The 20,491-nt window shown below is 45.0% G+C and overlaps 1 protein-coding gene across 1 annotated transcript; it reads left to right on the top strand.

The window, feature by feature from the left end:
- The first annotated feature begins 582 nt into the window (after positions 1–582).
- On the top strand, positions 583–20,475 carry DLST (dihydrolipoamide S-succinyltransferase). Its single transcript, XM_082647756.1, has 15 exons — positions 583–711; positions 1,288–1,321; positions 3,930–3,978; positions 6,744–6,799; positions 6,937–7,011; positions 7,231–7,286; positions 7,785–7,896; positions 9,396–9,551; positions 9,925–10,001; positions 11,812–11,909; positions 15,282–15,412; positions 16,812–16,885; positions 17,194–17,277; positions 17,680–17,847; positions 18,882–20,475. The coding sequence occupies exons 1-15, from the start codon at positions 649–651 to the stop codon at positions 19,014–19,016; spliced, it is 1,368 nt and encodes a 455-aa protein (XP_082503882.1). The 5' UTR covers positions 583–648; the 3' UTR covers positions 19,017–20,475.
- Positions 20,476–20,491: the final 16 nt, after the last annotated feature.

Genomic DNA, 20,491 nt, shown 5'->3' with positions numbered 1-20,491 from the left:
ATGAATGGCCTTCAAAATGTACAGGATGTATGGGGAACAATTAGCTCAGCTGGAGACAGTTTGAGTTGGCACTATGGCAGATCAGGAGATGTGGATGCAGAAGTCAGTCTACTTGGTGAAGATCTTCAGCTTGGTTAAAGGGCAATGGGAGCCCTTTAGAGGTTCCTTGGGGTTCTGTTTCTTTGTTCCGGTGTTAGGGAGCGAGGCAAGTGATTATTGCTTTTTTCAATATTTGAGGAACCTGAGGCTTAGGAAGGCAATGTCACCTGCCCAAGGCCACACAAGTGTAAGATAAGGCAGGCAAGTCTGCCAAGGTCCGAGTCCGAAGCCCATGCCGCCTTCGGCTCTTTTCCGGTAGTGCAGAGGAGGAACGGCGCGGTGCCCCTGGGTGCCAGGACAGAGGGGCACCTTCGGGAGGACCGGCCCCGGCCGGCTGGCAGCGCGGCAGCCTCACCAGCGCGGACAGCTGGCTTGAGGCGGTGGCAGCTCCGCGCTGCCCGTCGGTTCCCCCCGCCCGCCAGTGGTTCGCTCCGAACACCCCTCCCCGAGCGGCGGGTGCCGCGGCCCGCCCCGCTTCCGGTTGTTGCCGGGCCCTATATCCGGTGGCCGCCTGCCCTCCGCTCCGCCGCCTCCGCCACCGCCGGCGCGATGCTGTCCCGGTCCCGCTTCCTGTCCCGGGCGTTCAGCCGCTCGCTCTCCGCCTTCCAGAAGGTATGGTACGGCCGGGCCGGGGCCCCGGCGGGTGAGAAACTCGCCGGCGGCGGACGGGCGGCTTGGGGACAGGGGCGTGGCGCCCTGGCCAGGCCGGGCACCAAGGGCACTGGGACTCGGAGGCCGCGGGCTGGGCGGCCCAGAGCCGCTGTTGCCCTCGGGGCCGTCTTGCGGAGCTCACCGGCCCGTCGCCTTCCCGAGACAGCCGGCGCCCCGTCCCCTGCTGGACCCCACCCTCCGCCCGGGCGGAGGAGCCGCCTTAGAGCCGCGCCCGCCCCCGCACGAGACTCAGAGTTCGGGAGAAGGCGCCGCTGAAGCCCCGACGGGATTCGGGGGCCCGTTTCCTTTCTGTTTAAGTTGGTGGATATCAATCCGGTTGGGAAGTTGAGATAGTTTGGCAGGCCCCGTGTGCTGACGGACTGAGAGCCCGCCCAGGCTGTTGCCTTCACCTTTTGGAGTCATGAGATTGGCCTGTCACCGGCACCTGGGCAGCTTTGAGTCTGTGCTTGAAAGAGAAAGCTGTTTATTCTCCCCTTTCGTCTTGGGTGACGTCGATAATGTCTTCTTTCTCAACAGGGGAACTGCCCTCTAGGGAGACGTTCCCTGCCTGGTAAGTTCTGCCCTTGCCGTCACCTAAAATGCTCTCCTCCTGGGCAGAGCAGTATGCGAGGAAATCGGGGTGCCTGTGTTTCTTCGCATCGTGTTCAGATAGATAGAAGTGAAACAGGTGTTGTTTAATAACAGCTATCATTTATTCATTTAGCACTTAGCTACTCAGTATCTGCTGAGTGTCAGGCACCATGCTAGGCCCTCACAAGGGATCCAGCAGTGATGGGTTCTCGCCCTCCTGGAGCTTACAGTCTAGTGGGAAAGACAAAATGTAAATTGCTAAACAAGTGAACTATTGTGAATCTTGGTTAAATGCTGAGAAGGAAACATACGAAGCTGGACACTAAAGCTGTGACCCAGAGGATGTGACAGGCCAGCCGGATGAAAAGCAGGAGAAAGAAAGAGAATAGCATGTACAAAGTCCCTGAGGAGGGAAAAGCTTGGCAGTATTTTGGAACTGGAAAAAGGGTGGTTTGGCCAGAGCATTTTAGTTGAGGGAGAGAGTGGCATGAGATAGAAGATGGCATAGAGACTAGCGAGAATTTAGGTTTTATCTCAACAGTTCTTTATATGCGTGGCATAAGTATTTGTTGAATGAGTTGATCTTATTGTGGGCATTCTGTGTGCCAGGCATTGTTCTGAGTGCTTTCTGTGCATTTTTTCAGTTAATCATCAAGAAAGAGTAAAAGAGGTGTTTTCTCTGTTTTACAAATGTATAACTCAAGACTTAAGAGAGGTTAAGTGCCTTGACCAAGGTGATGCAGCCAACTATTGGTCAAGCCAGGTCTGCCTATTCCTCAGCCCGAACTCCTAACCCACCATGTTATCATTTACTCATATAATCAACAGATTATTGAATTCTTACTACATGCCAGGCAGTGTGCTACGTGACAGGGATAGAGGTGGTCTTTACCCTCCAGGATCTTAGGAGCTACTTGGAGAGAAAACAAATATATATTTATGCATACCTAAGGACATAATTACATTGTGATTACTATAAAGGAGAAGTGGAGTGTAATGAGAGGATGGGATGATGTAGCCAGGCTTGGGAGGGTGGAGAGTGTGGTGGCAACGTCAGTAAAGGCTTCCCCAAAGAAGTGACATTTAAGCTAAGTCTTGAAGAATACATAGGAGTTGGCCAGGAGAACGATATTCTAAACAAAGGGGATTGCTTGTGCAAAGGTTTTCAGGCAGGAAGAGACTTGACCGGTCATAGAAATAGAAAGGAAGCCTGTCTGGGAGGGCTAGACAGGAATATGGAAAGTTTTTGGACTTTATCCTTAGAGTCATGAGATCATAGGCACCTAGCACAGTGTTCGCTCATAGTGGACTCTCAGTAATAAACTTTTTAACTTGGAATTTTGAAAAATGTCAGTAAACATTTTCTCCACTTCATAGATTGGCAGGACAATGGGAAGAGCCTTGTATTTGGGGGTTGCGTTGTGGTTCAGGGCTTCTCCTTGGGCTAGTCACTTAACCTCCAGAAGCCCTGCTTATATATGAAACGGGAGTAATGGCAGATGGTCGTTCCACTTCAGGGAGTTGTGAGACACAAAAATCAAAATGAGGTCATTACGTGAAAGCTTTTTATAAACTCTTAAATGCTGTACAAATGAAACTTGCTATAGGATGAACTCTAAATTGGAGTTAGGGTTCCAAAAATCAGTAAGGGCTGCTGACTGTTCTAGCTCAAATATATGCTGTGTTTGGGATTTGTACTGCAGCATCATTGGTTACTGGATATAGAGGTGACTTAACTTGCCTCTGAAACCCTGGGGGTGTTTGTAAGGAGGAGGGCACAAGAGAGAATTGTCTCCCATTTGGTGTTTACCGTGCCCGTGGTTCAGAAAGAGTTGTTAATAGATCTGAAAAAATAAGACACATGAAAGAATATAATCAGGTGAAGCAGATATAGTAATTAGTTGTCAGTTGAAGAAGTGCAGTTATCTGTGATAAGGACAATTGGTGGGGCAGAAAGGAGCTCCCACCTTGTTGAGTATGACCAGAGTGGAAGGCCTCGGGAAGAGTGTAGGAAGACAATAAACTGAAAGGAGGGACAATGATTTGCTCGGTCCTAGAGCAAGCTGGAGACCTTAGGCCTGAAGTAGCCTAGTCTTTGCTACTGGGGTTCAGGCAACAAGACTTCCTGCTCAGTGCATTTTAAGTAACCAGGGAGACAAACTCAGATCAAACATTCCCACTGCTTCTCTGATTAGGCTATATGTAGTCACAGGATAAGCCATCATGTGTCTTTTTCAAGCTTCAATTGTATTTGAAGTCTTGGGGAGTAGAGCATTTTATTATGAAAACATAAAGGGATAATGCAAGTTTATGAGTTTTAAGATAAATAAGATTATAGAATTCTCCCCTTTCTTCCTCAAAGCCATTCCCACCCGAAGTCCCACATGCCTGTTGTTCTCTGCCATTACTATTGCTATGGTGGAAAAGTTTAAGAAGCAGGACTCTGTGTGATAAAGATTATGTTGTTGCCTGCTGTTGATCCTGTTCTACCTCAGAGTTAGGGGGTGAACAGACTTCTTTTCCATTCCCAGCAGGTATCCTGTATAAGATAAAGAGTTGTTGGTTAAGAGTTGTTTTGTTTCTTGCAGGGATCTCCTTATGTCAGGGACCAGGTTACCCTGACAGCAGGAAGACTGTGTAAGTATCACTGGGAAGCACAGATATGTGGACATGGGGTATTTAAGACACCAGTTGAACCATCTGCTGTCTTAACTGTCTTTCAAGCCCAGTAATCAAGCTGGTTATGTTGAGTCCCTCTACCTAATCTTGATGTTAATTTATGACATGTGCTTGAGCTTCAGCCCCATGTTAAGTGCTGGACCAGGAGTGTGTCTGTCCTGAGGTGTTTAGATTATAATGAAAGTGAAGCTGGAATCCTCTTTTTATGGGAATAGATATAGAAGGGTGCTCCTAAATATTCTGGTTGGATACAAGTGAAGCTGAGGGACTGGAGGTTACATTTATTGTGGAGATTAAGAGCATCTGTTTGGTTGCATGGTTACTCATTTTAGAAACAGTAAAAGCAGAAGACTAGTCAGTTGAGTCATGGGACTTTGCCTAGTTCAGAGGGAATGCTATTATTGCATAATGCAAAGTTTGGGGAAAGGCCACCCATGTGTGTTTCAGATTAACTTCTGCTTATGAATGTTGCTTAATGCTACTTTGCATTCGAAGTATTTTCAGGGTGGTGGTAAGAGGATGCTCTTTAGTTACCTGTTGAGCAGCTGTCAAGCTATTTTCTCTACAGGTAGGATCTTCAAAATGAAGGGTGAGCAGATTGGCTCCTTCACTGTGCATTACAAGCATAATCCCATTGTAAATGTTCCTTTTGCTGTTTCTAAGTATTCTACTGTTAACATCTAATACTTTTGTAATTTAAAAGTTATTTAGGGAGATTCAAAATGTGTTACTCATCTGCAGTTTAAATGAAAAGTGGAACAGCCACAAATCCTATGCAATAAATGCAATAAATAACTATTCAAAAGTAAATTATTTTAAAATACCCTAAACTTTGAGGGATAAGGATCACACATTAGGGTATTACTCTAATAACTGTTTTTGTGTTGTATATTGTCTTTTTTCATGAATAAGGTACCCATTTTACTTAAAAATCTTTTATTGTAAAACTATTTTTGGTTTTATGTTTTTATTTAATAGCTTATAAATTTACATGGTTCAGAAGTAAAATGAGTGTCCATGAGAAGATTTTTTCCTGTTCTCCGGTGCCACCAAGTTTCTCTTCCCAGAGGCAGCCGGTGCTCCATGTTCTCGGGTGTCCTCAGAGAGCAGTCTCTGCATTTATACATTACCTGTTAGTTCTTGCCTACGAACATGTACCTATACATGGTTGTAAACTGTTGGCAGAACACTTTGTGTTCTGTATTTTTTTAATAACATACATTTTCCCCTTGATTTTACATAGACCTTATAGTTATTTTGAAATTATAAAAATAAAAATATCAAAAGGCAACTTAAATCTGTTATACTTTTCTGTTATAAAGATGCTTATGGTAGAATATTCAAACAGTCCTGAAGTGTAGAAAGTGAAAGTCCCCATCAGTCCAAATCACTCTTCCAAAATGTGTGTGTATGTAACAGATAACCATAGATACCATATATATCTACGTTTCCCACTCTCCAGTGGTAACCACTATTAATGATTTTGTGCATACAAGGTAATATATATATATATTTTTTGTGGTACGCGGGCCTCTCACTGTTGTGGCCTCTCCCATTGCGGAGCACAGGCTCTGGATGCGCAGGCTCAGCGGCCATGGCTCACTGGGCCCAGCCGCTTCGCGGCATGTGGGATCTTCCCAGACCGGGGCATGAACCCGTGTCCCCTGCATCGGCAGGCGGACTCTCAACCACTGCGCCACCAGGGAAGCCCTACCTTGCTCTTTTGAAGTTCCTCTTGAATGAGTCCAGAATGGACTGATATGCTGCCTCCTGGCAAGAGAACAGATTAGGAGATACTGTATCAGTTTTTTGGTGTTTTGTTTGTTTGTTTGTTTTGCATATAACACTTTGTTTTACTTGTTAACTGTCTCATCTTGCTGTCCTATATAATTCTATAATCGTGTGGACAGAAATTCTGTTGTATGTGGCACAGTGGCATGTACCCTGAGGACACACAATTTATCTTACTTGCATTTAGTTAAGAAAAAAACGTCATCAGGAAGCTGAGTCCTTTTGGTGGGTATGCAAAGGGCCAAGATGCTATCTTTTTCTTCAAAGACCCAAACTAGATCTGTTCTGGGAGAGCTGGCATTTCACTGCAGCACATTTCACTCACCCAAGGGACTCACTGTTTAAGGCACCCAAGTCATCCAGGCTTTGCTCTAGACATGCTGAGTCAGAATCTCTGGGAATGGGGCCTAGACATGTATGCTTTGAAAAAGTTCTCCCAGGTAACACTGATGGGCACTCCTAGTCAAGAATCACTGATTTAAAGGGAAGGTGGGGCTTCTGTGGTGGTGCAGTGGTTGAGAGTCCGCCTGCTGATGCAGGGGACGCAGGTTCGCGCCCCGGTTCGGGAGGATCCCACATGCCACGGAGCGGCTGGGCCCGTGAGCCATGGCTGCTGAGCCTGCGTGCCCGGAGACTGTGCTCCGCAACGGGAGAGGCCACAACAGTGAGAGGCCCGCGTACCGCAAAAAAAAAAAAATAATAATAATAAAAAATAAAGGGAAGGTGAAAGAATCTAAAAAAGAGTGGATATATGTATAACTGATTCACTTTGCTGACAGCAGAAACTAACACAACATTGTAAATCAACTATACTCCAATAAAAATTTAAAAAATGAAAATAAAAAAGGGAAGGTGACCCGTGATGCCTTATCTAGACTAAAATGTGAGTGAATCACCTGTTAAAGGAGTTTACTTTTATGTTTGTTTTCTAGCATTAACAGCGGTAGTGTCTTCAGTGTTCGCTTTTTCAGAACTACAGCGGTGTGCAGTAAGTACCTTCAGCTCCCTACCTTATTGGGAATGGAGTTTTAATGGGAAGAACAACAATTGACTGAATTTAATTAAAGAAAAAAATTAAAAAGGAGAAATGTGGACTATGTGATTTTTTTCCCCCTCTTTTACTAGAGGATGATGTGATTACAGTCAATACCCCAGCATTTGCAGAATCTGTCACAGAAGGGGATGTCAGGTGGGAGAAAGGTAAGATTTAGTGCCTTCTCACTTCTTAAGTTTAAATACTTTTGAAAAGTCCCCTTTACCCCCACGATAATCAGTGGCTCCACCCTTTTCTTTACCTGCAGTGTACTTTCCCCTGGCTTTAGGAAAGGGGTCTTGTAACACACCTGCCAATGGGGATTTTGTGGCTACTGGAGGGTTCCCCCCTGCACCCTAAGAGGTAGCCTTTGACTATCTTTTCAGCTGTTGGAGACACAGTTGCAGAAGATGAAGTGGTTTGTGAGATTGAAACTGACAAGGTAGGCTTGTCCTATTAGTACCAACTTTTCATGGTCTCCCCTTGGTTTCTTAACCTAATGAAAGGAACAGAGACTTAACTGTTGGTTATAGATAATTTTTAACTGCCTCAGTTGTAAAATTGTTGGAATAGCTCATTAAAAAGAAAACATTAAAAGTTTAATTTTAGATTGTTCTAGGTGTATGTACTATGTACTTTAATAGCTTTAGTTTTATAGCTTTTGTGTGTGTGTGCATGAGCTGTTTCCAGTTGTTTTTATGTATCACTTGGAAACACATTAACTGAATCTTGCTTTAGTGTTCTGAGAAAGGACAGAAAGGGTGAATCTTCACAGTAGCATTGATTACTCTTACTCTGAAAGTGTGGCCTTGGTGTTTCTATATACAGGGTCTTGTGTATCTGTGTTGCAACTCTTGTGACTCATTTGAGATTCTATACAATTAATTTTCTAATGCTGAGTAAAAATTTGGACTCTTTCTCCATCTGTCTTCTTTTCAAGACATCTGTGCAGGTTCCATCACCAGCAAATGGCATGATTGAAGCTCTTTTGGTACCTGATGGGGGAAAAGTAGAAGGAGGCACTCCTCTTTTCACACTCAGGAAAACTGGCGGTAAAGAAGTTCTCCTGGTTGTCAAGGTCTCCAGTGTTCCCCCTTGGAACTGGGGCTGAGCATAATATACTAATTCCTTTATACCTCAAAGACCATTTGGCATTCCCTCTGCCCTTTTTGAGGCAGTAAGAGGGGAGCTATTTATATTGTGAACTTTAAATGTCAAGTTTTAGAAGAAAAGGGTATTAAAAAAGTAAAGCTCATAATACTCTGTTCTTTATTGTGCTGGACCTTTTCTTAAATAGGAATGAAGAAGATTCTAAAGACAGTGATTTCCCCCCACCCCAACCCCGGCGTCAGAGTCACATGGAGGCTTTAAAAATAATACAAATGCCTAGATTCTGAGTCCCAGGGATTCTGATATATTAAATCTGGGGTTTTCAGATCCTGGTTATCTTATCATAGTTTTCATTGTTGTTGTTGTTTTTAACGCTCTCCAAGTGATTCTGATACACAGCTAGGGCTGGGAGCCACTCTTCTAAAACGAGAAGTAGTATTTCATCCTGTCTGTTATAGAGAATTTGGTGTAGTTTTTTCATATCTATTCTCTCATAACATTTTTTAGGGAGAGTTGGATTTCTCTTGGGAAGAAATGAGAAATAAGGAAATGAATTTGTACTGGATCTCACAGCCAGTATTAGAGATTAGAAAAGATCTTTCTGATTCTTAATTAAATGCTGTAACTACTAAAGTATTTTTTCATTGTTAAGATAGTTAAGCAGAAAGATGGTAGATTGCATCGTTATGATTGATCAGGGCAAGACCAGAAGCCCAGAATGGAAACAACATACAGTAGAAGGCTAGGGGATAAGATTGATTCTTCTAGTTGGAGAATTTCATCTTCTGATCATTCCTTAAGAGAATGTTCTTCTAATTTAAATGTAAACCCAGATGTGATGTCCAAATTGGTAAAATCAAAAATATTTAAAGTTGTGAATTTATATTGCTTGACCACCTCATTGGTTTATAAAGTTACCCTAGATAAAATGCTTTGAAGTCTTCAGTCTAAATGTGCCCTTGATTATTTAAACTTTTAAGTTTTAATAGTTAAGAGTATTCTCCCACATGGGATGTTAAAATAGAAGAGGAGACGATCAGTATTACCATAACTAGAAAGGTGTTGCTCTTACGTGTGTATTTTAACATCTTAAATTACCTGGGTTTCTTTTGCTTTGAAGTTTACATTACCATGGACTTCAGTAGGTGCTTTGAAAGTACTGGCTGAATTTGATGATCAGTAGATATTTGTGAAATCAGGAAGGCAGCTGAATGAAGTCAGTTATCTAATGTAGGACATCTAGGAGCCCTGGGGAATAGAAGCATAGTGCCTTAAATCATTCTGTGTATCTCAAAGCTTTACATGTATAGCAAATACTCAGGAAGCATTTGTTAATTGATTGGAGATAGAGCTTTTGCTGCTAAATTCTACTTAGTATCTGCACTTTGGTTGCTTTCCATTCTAGATAGTGCCAATGGCATCTATTTTTCCTGTTTTTCAGCTGTTCCTGCTAAGGCCAGGCCAGCCGAAGCTCCTGCTGCCGCAGCCCCAAAAGCAGAACCTGCAGCATCGGCAGTTCCTCCTCCCCCTGCAGCATCTGTACCCACTCAGATGCCACCAGTGCCCTCGCCCTCACAACCTCTCACTAGCAAACCAGGTAAGCCTCTGGCTCCCACGTGTCTTTATGTGGGAGAACAACATCTCATCTTATGTTCCCTCACAGTCTAAGACTAATTACGGCTCTGAACAGGCTCCACTGTCTGCTTTGTAGAAAGAATTCTAGACTTTGTATCAGAAGACCTGATACAAAGGGTTTGCATCTCAGCTTTTTAGCTGAGTGTATAGCTGTGTGACTTTAGGCTAGTTATTTAACTTCTCTGAGCAGATTGTTCGTTCGTGAAGTAGGAATGATAGTAATTCACCTCAGCATATCTTGAAGATTAAGTGACAGTACGGTATGAAAGCACTGGCATGTACTCAAGTAAATTTTTCTCATTTTCTGATGCAGTGTACCCTTTCTTCATTTTCAGTGTCTGCCGTAAAACCCACTGCTGCCCCTCCAGTAGCTGAGCCAGGAGCTGGCACAGGTCTGCGTTCAGAACATCGGGTAAGTCTCTGAGGACCACTTCCAAGAAAGAAGCCGAGGGGCAGTGCTGAGATTAATGGAGTGGGTATGCTCTGCCTACGTTTGAATGGCTGGCAGCTGATTCCCTTGGCCTTGACAAGGAAATTGAGTTTAGGATGCGACTTGTTCAGTGACATGACTGTCAAATGACAGGACTAGAACCAGAGGTCTTCTGAACACTTGTCCATTGGTTTTTCCCACTTTGTTATGCCAGCAGCGAGATGCTGTGGGTGAGTAAGATATACGCAGGGGATGGTAGCCTAGTGACGCATCCCTTCCCTCCCACGATAACGCATACTTCAGAGAGGTGGTTTAGTGAGCTCTATTCCTATACTTCCGGGATACTTAGCTGAGGGCTACCCAGTGGCAGTCAGGAGCAGACATAAGACCTCAAGGAAGTATGGTCAAGAGGGTGGGTTCCTCTGCCTGAGAATACCTCCTAAAAATACTATAGCCTCAAAAGTTTGTTGCCTCTGAGTTTCCATTCCACCAGTAGCTATTCTCGTGCAAGTCTTTATTACCAGAAATTTCCCTTTGTGCAATGACTCCTGGGCTGGCTAGCCCTACCCCACACTCTTCCATAAATTGGTTTTGGTTTTTAAATCAAACCATATCCGAGGCCTCTATTCTTTTTTTTTTTTTAATAGAAACATCTTTATTGGAGTATAACTGCTTTACAATGTTGTGTTAGTTTCTGCTGTATAACAAAGTGAATCAGCTATATGCATACGTATATCCCCATATCCCCTCCCTCTTGCGTCTCCCACCCTCATCCCACCCCTCTAGGTGGTCACAAAGCACCGAGCTGATCTCCCTGTGCTGTGCGGCTGCTTCCCACTAGCTATCTGTTTTACATTTGGAAGTGTATATATGTCCATGCCGCTCTCTCACTTCTTCCCAGCTTACCCTTCCCCCTCCCCGTGTCCTCAAGTCCATTCTCTATGTCTGTGTCTTTATTCCTGTCCTGCCCCTAGGGTCATCAGAACCATTTTTTTTTTTTAGATTCCATATATATGTGTTAGTACACGGTATTTGTTTTTCTCTTTCTGACTCCACTCTGTATGACAGACTCTAGGTCCATCCACCTCACTACAAATAACTCAATTTCATTTCTTTTTATAGCTGAGTAATATTCCATTGTATATACGTGCCACATCTTCCTTATCCATTCATCTGTCGATGGACTCTTAGGTTGCTTCCATGTCTTGGCTATTGTAAATAGTGCTGCAGTGAACATTGTGGTACATGACTCTTTTTGAATTATGGTTTTCTCAGGGTATATGCCCAGTAGTGGGATTGCTGGGTCATATCGTAGTTCTATTTTTAGTTTTTTAAGGAACTTCCATACTGTTCTCCATAGTGGCTTATCAATTTACATTCCCACTAACAGTGTAAGAGGGTTCCCTTTTCTCCACACCCTCTCCAGCATTTATTGTTTGTAGATTTTTTGATAATGGCCATTCTGACTAGTGTGAGGTGATACCTCATTGTAGTTTTGATTTGCATTTCTCTAATGATTAGTGATGTTGAGCATCTTTTCATGTGTTTGTTGTAGGCCTCTATTCTTGGTCAAACTTCAGGCACATCTGAGTGGGTAGTTTGTGTTTCCTTGTTCTTGCACAGAGGAGCAAGGCCACCACAGGAAAGAGGAAGCCTGGATCTCTCCCTGTATTTAGATACTACAGTCTGTCCTTATCCACTCCTAGGAAGCCCAGTGCTCCCTCAGACTAAGTGTGAAGGGTTAGTTCCAGAGAGACCAGGTGGTCAATACTTGTCCCACTTTCCCTTTCAGGAGAAAATGAATAGGATGCGGCAGCGCATTGCTCAGCGTCTGAAGGAGGCTCAGAATACCTGCGCAATGCTTACCACTTTCAATGAGATTGACATGAGGTGAGAGCTCTAGTCCTCTTCCTCCCTGTGCCCATTTTCTTGGAGAACACTTGAACTTGCCCAAGTCCCTACCTAGTGCTGATTCTAAAACTAACTTAACAGGAAAGAAGTACTTCTTTGCAGTGCTTGTTGACTTATACAGAGTGACCCACTGGTTTCACTCTCTAATCGACTTTCCTAATACTGTGCCTGCCTCCTCTGTGACCTAAAAAACTTAGCCTTTTACTTTTATACCTGAATCTTGTGATTTCTGATAAACGAGGCTGGTAATAGTCTTAAAATCTAATGACTACTGTCGAGCTGACAAGTAGAGAGATAGGGCATCCAGGCTGACAAGGCTCCCCTAGGGATACAGAATCACTTGACAGCGTGTCCAGAGTCAGGCGCCATACCCTGCTTCCTTCTCACTGGGACTGCTCCTTATGTGTGTTCCTAAGCGACTCAGAATTGCGTGGGTGGAAAGGCATAGGCTTGTCGTATCTTTCACCTTTCCCAGCTTTGATAATGAAATGGGAAGCAAGTTGTGCTTTTAAAGAAAAACTTCAGAATTAACCAAAGGGGCTAATTCAGTATACCCATTTCTGTAGTGAGCTAATCGTTGACTCACTTATCTTCTTCAAGACTTTGATGTTTATAGGTGTCAGGACTGTAGGGAAGAGAATGTAGTTAAAGTCAACAAACAGTTTTTGAGTGCTTACTGTGCACAGTATATTACACTATATTTGAGGGGGATGCAAAGATGAGTGAAAAAGAGCCCTTACCTTCATAGAGCTACCATCTTGCTTAGATAAATAGAAAGTAAAATCTCTAGTATCAGTATCAGGAGGATATAAAACGTATGAAGTGGAGAAGAGAATGAGATCATTTGTTTATGAGGTGACAGGGTGGAGGTAGGGATCAGGAAAGGCTTCCTGGAGGAAAGAGATTTTTAATAGACCTTAAAGAACGACTAGCACTTTGACATAGTGGAGGAAGGTCATTCCAGAAGATGTTAACAATATGGACCTGGCACAGACAGGAAAGTACATGACACATTTGAGAAACAATCGCTGTGAGAAATATGTGTAAGAAAGAATGGTAAAGAAAGTTGGATCCATACTTCAGAATGTTTTAAGTGCCAGAGTAAGAGTTCATAGTTAATACAGGAGGTAAAACCATCAAGTCTTCAGGTCATCTCTTTGTTTTTTATTTTTGTCCCAAGTGTTTAGTCTGTGAATCTACATTTCATTAAGGAAATTGGTCTCCTTTGGAAGGAGTCTGAGAAGTGTAGAGAGGGGAGTGTGCTGTGGCACTCACAGAGTAGGACTCTGTGGCCCATTTCACTAGATGTCATACATTCTATTGTGAAGCTTCCCAAAAGACTGGATGTCATTCAAGCCAAAGATTTCTCTCCTATCCATAGGATGTAGGGAAGGACCTTGACTAATGAATCACAAGGGCTGCAGCTTATGTTTCAGTGCATTAGGGCCAAATTGTACACAAATCGAATTGGGCTTTGAAATTCTACCCAATTCCTTAAGACAAAACATGTAAATATTTGTGGCCTTGAAAGATGCAGTTGGCCCAACAGCTTTGATTGAAGGTAAGTACAATAGCTGGATCTCCTTTCAGCAGCTAATCGAAGTGTCACTTAATGATGGCCTGGGGTCTTACTGCAGTCAGTAATCTGGTTTAGATTGAGTGCCCTTTGGGTCTTGCACTGATCAGCTAACCCATAAGGGGCCTTTCTGAGACCTTCTCCTCTCCCCTGTTGTCTCAGCCTCTGCCTGCAAGGGCAGAGCTCTGAAATAGAAACTACTTAATGACCAGACAATAGCATTTGGGCAGTTTTGAGAGCAGAGATGTTTATCACTTCTCTTTCCCTCTTCTGCAGCTCTTGTGTCTTGGGAACCAGTAATGTCTTTAGGGTGGTAATCCTAGCACTAAATGAGGTTAGACTCAGGAAAACAAAACATTTTAAAACCAATCAGTCTCCCTAGGAAAACTTCCCTTTTAAAAAACAAAAGGTCTAAAGGGGGGAGTTAAAGTTATATCATCTTATCTTTCGTGCTAATGTCAAATTAGGCCATTATAGAGAGAAAGGGAGAACTGAGCATTTGGGCCTAAGATAAAGTTAAATTCGATTTCCATCACGGAACTGTATTCCCATAAATACAGAGGTTTCTGCAGCAAAATGATGGGAAAGCCATTTCCCACTAACTCTGTTGCACATGTGTTGTATGTATGTGAAAAACCAGCCCCGAAGGAACAAAGACTGGTCACCTTGCAAAGGCTTCTCAGGGGCCTTGCTGCTTGTACTTTAAAAAGCTTAGGTCCGCACATGGTCACTTTTCTAAATACCAGGGAAACCACGTCCATCAAACTAATCTTAACAGCAGGAACTGTGTCTTTTATTATCTTTATATCTTGGTGCCCTGCATTGACCCCCACGTGTGGTGGGTGTTAGTACCTGTTTGAAGGAACAAGCGGGGGCTTCCGTGGTGGCGCAGTGGTTGAGAGTCCACCTGCCGATGCAGGGGACACGGGTTCGTGCCCCGGTCTGGGAAGATCCCACATGCCGCGGAGCAGCTGGGCCCGTGAGCTATGGCCGCTGAGCCTGCGCGTCCGGAGCCTGTGCTCCACAACGGGAGAGACCACAGCAGTGAGAGGCCCGCATACCGCAAAAAAAAAAAAAAAATGGTAGAAGGAACAAGCGGATGGAACTGCTAACTCTGGGGAGATGAATGAATCTACTGACTTTCTCGTGAGCCTAAAACAACACTGGATTATACCCATCCACAGATAGTCATGACTGCTTTTGCTCCCATGAAGCCCATGAACCTGTGGGGCTTTGGGGTTTATTTCATCTTCACTAGTTAGGAGACAGGAGGAATGTCACAAGGAAGTCATAATCAGGTTTGGTGGTATTTTGAAAATAAATCAAATGAGATAAAAAGAATGGTGCTTATTTTGCAGACTTTGTTTATGCTTAAAAAAAAGCTTTTTTCGGTGTGGATGGCTTATGATTGTAGTGTAGCTGGAAGTCACTTTCTTGTCCAGGGTGAGGATGTTGCTGTGCTGTCTGAGCTCTCGTTCATATTGTCTGTAACTGAAATCTTTGACTTCTGGAACACAAAGGAGCCCTGTAAAGGACTCAGTCTACCTTAAAGACAGATTGTATCCGGTTCCTTTGGGTCCAGGTTTTGTAAAGGAATAAAGTTATTGTGTTGACCTCTGGTGGACTATTTCAAAACTTGAACTTAGGTAGATGGTCCACAGTAAGGGAATAAAGCTTGGGCAGCTGTGTACACAGAGTTAGAAACCAGTATGAAAGTCAGAATTGAGGCTGCTTTTGTGGTCAGTTTGTTTTGTAATGTTAATGTGTCTTTGCAGTAACATCCAGGAGATGAGGTCTCGGCACAGAGATGCTTTTCTGAAGAAACATAACCTCAAACTAGGCTTCATGTCGGCATTCGTGAAGGCCTCAGCCTTTGCCTTGCAGGAGCAGCCTGTTGTAAATGCAGGTGAGTTTGTGGTGGCTAGAATCACAGAGGTCCTGGGAGGTGTGCGTGTAAACACACACCTGCTCCCACACACAGACACAAAGACGGCGGTCGACAGACTAAGACTTCTTATTTCATACGTGTGAAAACTTGAGTACCTTCCCTGGGGATTTCTTGACTCACCTTCCCAAATGGACGTCATGATTACTTCCTCCCCCGCAGCTGGACAGAACAGGTTCTCTTCACAGTGCATAGCCTGGCAGCTGCTGTGGCGACAGGCAGTTCTGAGCCAGGTCAGCCATGCAGGCTTCTCGTGTCAGTGTGGAGACTTGTGTTCTGGCTGATGCCCACCCTCCCACAAGCCCTGTTATCTTGGGACCTGACTCTTACACCTGGCATAGCTCCAGGGTGACCTTTGATTTCTGGTCAGTGGACCTCATTGGGAGGCCTTGGGCCTGGCCCCTCTTTCCTGGACTTGGTGCCCATTTTCCTTACTTTTTGCTCACCTACATCATTGGAATGTTGACGTAACAAGCAGTTCTCTTTTCCATTGAGACAATTCTCTGTTCCCTGGAAGATTAGAGAGGACAGTGGCACTTCTGCAACCCTCAGCAGTGCAGGGTCCCTAAAGGTCTAGAAATAGAAGTCCTAGTCCCTTCCGCCAAGTGGTGTGCCCTAAGGTGGGTGGAAGGGCTTTGTTTCACCCTGATGTGTATCTCTTTATTTCTTCCGTTCTTCTTATGCTTCCTGATGACTCTCTCCATCGCTTCTGCCTACACATACATGTAGGCATTTCTCAGAGTTCCCCTGACCTCTTTCTCACTTTACATGCTTTTCCCGGGATGTCTTATCTGTAATACAATGCAGACTTTCTATGAAAAAGATTCCCAAGCCTGTATTTTCTCATGAGCACCAGACCTAAATTTTTAGCTGCTGGTTTGCTCTCTCAGACCACCCTGCTTCCTACCGAGTCTCCTAGAAAGAGGCTTGCCTTCTTGTTGAGAGTGGGCAGCAGAAGGGGCAGCATCCCCATCCCCCCACTTCCTTTACTAATTTGCCCTTTTTGGGAACACTTTTTAAACCTGCCGTTAGCTAAGGGAGGGCTGGAGTAGAGCTAGCTAACAAGAACTTTGGCACATACTTATCCTGTGTTAGCCTGTGTATTGATCCCTCTGAGGGCTGCCAAGGAAAACGGATGCCCCTGTGCTCATGCTTAGTCAGGGCACTTGGGAGAAGTTACAGTTGGCTGGCATGGGAGTAAGAGGAGTGTCAGCTGCCACTTGTAACGTGGTGGGTTTTGTGCTAGTTGGTCACCCCACACTGTACCAAGCACCGTGGTTTTTTCCTCTATGAATGCAAATTTTTCCTCACTAGCCTAGGCCTAGGGAGTTGTATGTAATGTGTGTTTTCTCTCTCATAGTGATTGACGATACAACCAAAGAGGTGGTGTATAGGGATTATATTGACATCAGCGTTGCAGTGGCCACGCCTCGGGTATGTTGGGGCAAGAAGTGGGGAGCTCTGATCTTTGACTCTCTCCTTACCTGTGTGAAGAAGCAGACCCCTGGGAGAGATCTTTCCTGTAGTTCTGTCTTTTTAGAAGGGAGTTACTAGAAGAGTAACCTGTTTTTGACCATACCACGTTCTTCTATCTCTGGCAAGCCTAAATATTTTAGACTCTGTTAATCACGAGTCTGGGGGATATTCTGGGGGAGGGGAGACCATAGGCTTGAATCAAGAGAGTTATAACTATAAAGGGTACTATTAATTTGCAACTGAAAAGAATTTTTCACTCTCATCAGGGTCTGGTGGTTCCCGTCATCAGGAATGTGGAAACTATGAATTATGCCGATATTGAGCGAACCATCAGTGAACTGGGAGAGAAGGTAAAAGAGAAAGGATGGTATGAGCTGCTGGGCAGGTCAGGGAAGAGAGCCTGGGGAAGGCTGGGCCAGTGAGCGGTGCTCAGGGAGCTGGAGCCTCACTTTCTTCTGAAAGGAGTGCGTGGCCCCTGTGAACAGCAGTCACAAGCGAGAGCTGAAGTACAGCTTCCTGGTGGAGCTTATCGTGCTCTTATGACTGAAGAGCTCATCAGAGGAAACCACAGAAAAGTAAAGATTCTGAAGTCCTTTCCCCTGGTGGAGCACTAGTCATAGGCATCTTAGCTGAATGCTTTCGCGTTAAAGCTAGACCTTGGATTGTTGATCTTAGATATGAGCCTTCTGGACTTCCTTTAGGTGAAGAAAGCTGGGTTGACCTTACCTTTCAATTGTAAAATCTGTTTTTAGGCCCGGAAGAATGAACTTGCCATTGAAGATATGGATGGTGGTACTTTCACCATCAGCAACGGAGGCGTTTTTGGCTCACTCTTTGGAACGCCCATCATCAACCCCCCTCAGTCTGCCATCCTGGGCATGCATGCCATCGTTGATAGGCCAGTGGTCGTGGGAGGCAAGGTAGGGAACATCACCATTAATGTCCTAGCAGCTAGGCGATAAGGAGAGGTAAGTCTAACTAGATGCTCATTATAAAAGATTTGCTATACTTTCAGGCATAAGTTGCATCTCCTAGTTTCTAATTACTAGCTGAGGCACTGGTTCTTAAATTGTGTGTGGAGTAGCAGCACCTGGGAACTTGTTGGAAATGCAAATTCTTGGACCCCTTCCGAGACCTAGTGAAGCAGAAAGTACAGATGATTCTGATGCACGTTAAAGTTTGAGAACCTTTGAGCTAAGAAAGCTTGCTCCTTCATCTGGGACTAGTCAACAGGCTTCATTCTCTAGGTGCTGTAGAGAGTGGGGATACAGTTGAAGACATGGTCCTTTCTCCTGGGGAACAGAGGACAGCAGGGCAGAGCCATCTACAAGCTGCCAAGTTGTAATGATGAGGCTTAGAGGTTTTCTGGGAGTTCACGGAATGAGGGCAAAGGGTCTGGAGCTGGCCCTAGTAGATATGTTGGTAGGAAAATGTTTTCTGGGACTCCTATGTTTAGAACCTTTTTGGGTCACTAACTCCTTTTTCAATCTAAAAATCATAGATCTTCCCTGAAAATGCTCATACACCCAACTTTGCATAGAGTTTCAGAGAATTTGTGGACCTCAGGATAAAAAAAAATTTTTTTGTTGTTACTATAACCCGAAAGAAGCAACTGCAGGCAGCCAGAACTGAAGAGGAACTTCCCTGTAGACAGCAGACAAGTGAGAGGGCAGAGCATGGTGTTTTGTTTTCTTTTGTTTTGTGTTTTTAAAGGCAGTTGTAAGGAGACTCCTGTTTTCTTGGTTTAAGCTTTTGAGTGTGGGAGCTTTGCACTCAGGGTAGGGCTTGGTCTTTGAATATACTGTACGTATCCAGAAGCAGCAAAGCAGGAAAGGCTCTGCAACTGGGAACTTAACTATGGGCTGTGCTGTGTCATCTCCCCTTTCATCTGGGCTTTCTCTGCCCCGCTGCAGACAACGGGGCAGACAAACCTGTCGACCTCTCTTCTCTGTAGGTGGAGGTGCGGCCCATGATGTACGTGGCCCTGACATATGATCACCGGCTGATCGATGGCAGAGAGGCCGTGACTTTCCTCCGGAAAATCAAGGCAGCGGTAGAGGATCCCAGAGTCCTCCTATTGGACCTGTAGGAGGAAGCCATGCGCCCTACACATCAACCATGCAGGAACTGAAAACCAGTCTTCTCCCTGTCCCCTCACGGGCCCCGGGTTAGCCTGGTGACAGACAGGCATATGCTGTTGTTCTCAAGCAAGGAAACCAGGGCACTATGTAACCAGCAGTCACAGGTCTCTTGGTGTTCCTGCCAGGCTCTCTCCCTCTCTGCGCCGTTCTCTTACCCTCGAATATCTGATTTCCTTAGGCTTGAGGGAGAGAGAGAGCCTTAATGGATGCTCATTAATATTCCTGCCTTTCTCCATTAGCCCTCCGCTGAGATGATTTTGCTTCTCCCCCGTCCAGTATACCATAGGGAAACTGCCGGGGACCATGTGATTAAGTTTCTATCTCTTGAAAGTCTGTTCTCCAGAGATGCCTAGGAGGGTGCTGTGCCTCCCAAGCTCGGAGCAACTTCTGTCCTGGCTGTGCACGTCCTTACTCGGTTCCACCCGTGTGGAGGTATTGACCACAGGCCAGGAGGTGCTGCTTTGCTTCTTAAATGGCATCTTCATTCTCAGCTGTCACTGACTTCAAGCTGCCTCTTCTACCTCTTCCAGGAAGCACAGGCTGGGGGATCTGGAGGGGCAGGGGATGGGTAGGCAGTGTTGAGGGGAGGACAGCTTCTGAGGTCAGAGGTAATAAATGAGGCTGGAGCAGAGCCCAGGCCTGCCCTCACACTCTCCGTCATAGCTTTGTACCAGGAAGACCCATTTTGGCACAAGCATGCCCAGCTGTGGTTGTGCCGACCTTTCCAGACCACTGGGACCATTCTACCACATAATTCTCATCTAGAGCAGATTCTAGCACATGGCAGGGAGACAACGTGTCACAACCAAGGGCTGGATGGCGCCTGGTAGAGATTGGAGTGAAGGAGGCATACTGTGGACTGGCTCACATTGTCTTGAGCTTTTAAATTCCATTGGTTTAAGCCTGTGGGCTGAAGAGGCAGTTCTGTTCCTTCCTGTATCATGGCCCTTAGGGAGCGGAGCCTTAGCGCTTCCTCCACAGAACACAGGTCTGGGAGAGGATGGATTGTGGTGGAAACCAGCCCAAGATGCTAGTGCACAGTGGGGAAATGGCCGATGTCACCTACGAGGTACTGCTTTGGGTCTGGACACAGTCATTGGAATTCTTCGGAGGATGGTTAAATGCACACGTCTTGTCATGAAAGCTACTGGGCTTCATCGCTTCGTATCCAACTGCATCCAGGCCTGAGGCTGCTGACACTTGACACAGGGAGCCATTTATTTAGTGCAGGGTGCCCATTTGTATTTTGAGCGAAGAAGCAAGGCCTGGGGGTTGGGGTAGGGGGAAGGGGTGGGAGCCAGTACTGAGTGCCTGCAGCATCTCCTATGTCTTCACTATTCAGAACTTGTAACTAAAATATTTAAAGAAACTGATTTTAAATGCAAATTAAAGGGCAAATGTTCGCAGACAGGGTTCCTGCTTC

The sequence above is a fragment of the Grampus griseus genome, assembly GCF_964374135.1.
Source record: "Grampus griseus genome assembly, chromosome: 2".
In the NCBI taxonomy this organism is placed as follows: domain Eukaryota; kingdom Metazoa; phylum Chordata; class Mammalia; order Artiodactyla; family Delphinidae; genus Grampus; species Grampus griseus.
The sequence above is the reverse complement of the archived record's forward strand: the minus strand, read 5'-3'. Positions and strand labels throughout refer to the sequence as shown.

Coding starts and splice junctions, on each gene's coding strand:
- DLST (XM_082647756.1), top strand. CDS start 649: ATGCTGTCCCGGTCCCGCTTCCTGTCCCGGGCGTTCAGCCGCTCGCTC. Junction 1,322..3,929: donor AGGGAGACGTTCCCTGCCTG/GTAAGTTCTGCC, acceptor TGTTTCTTGCAG/GGATCTCCTTATGTCAGGGA. Junction 16,886..17,193: donor TTGCAGTGGCCACGCCTCGG/GTATGTTGGGGC, acceptor CACTCTCATCAG/GGTCTGGTGGTTCCCGTCAT.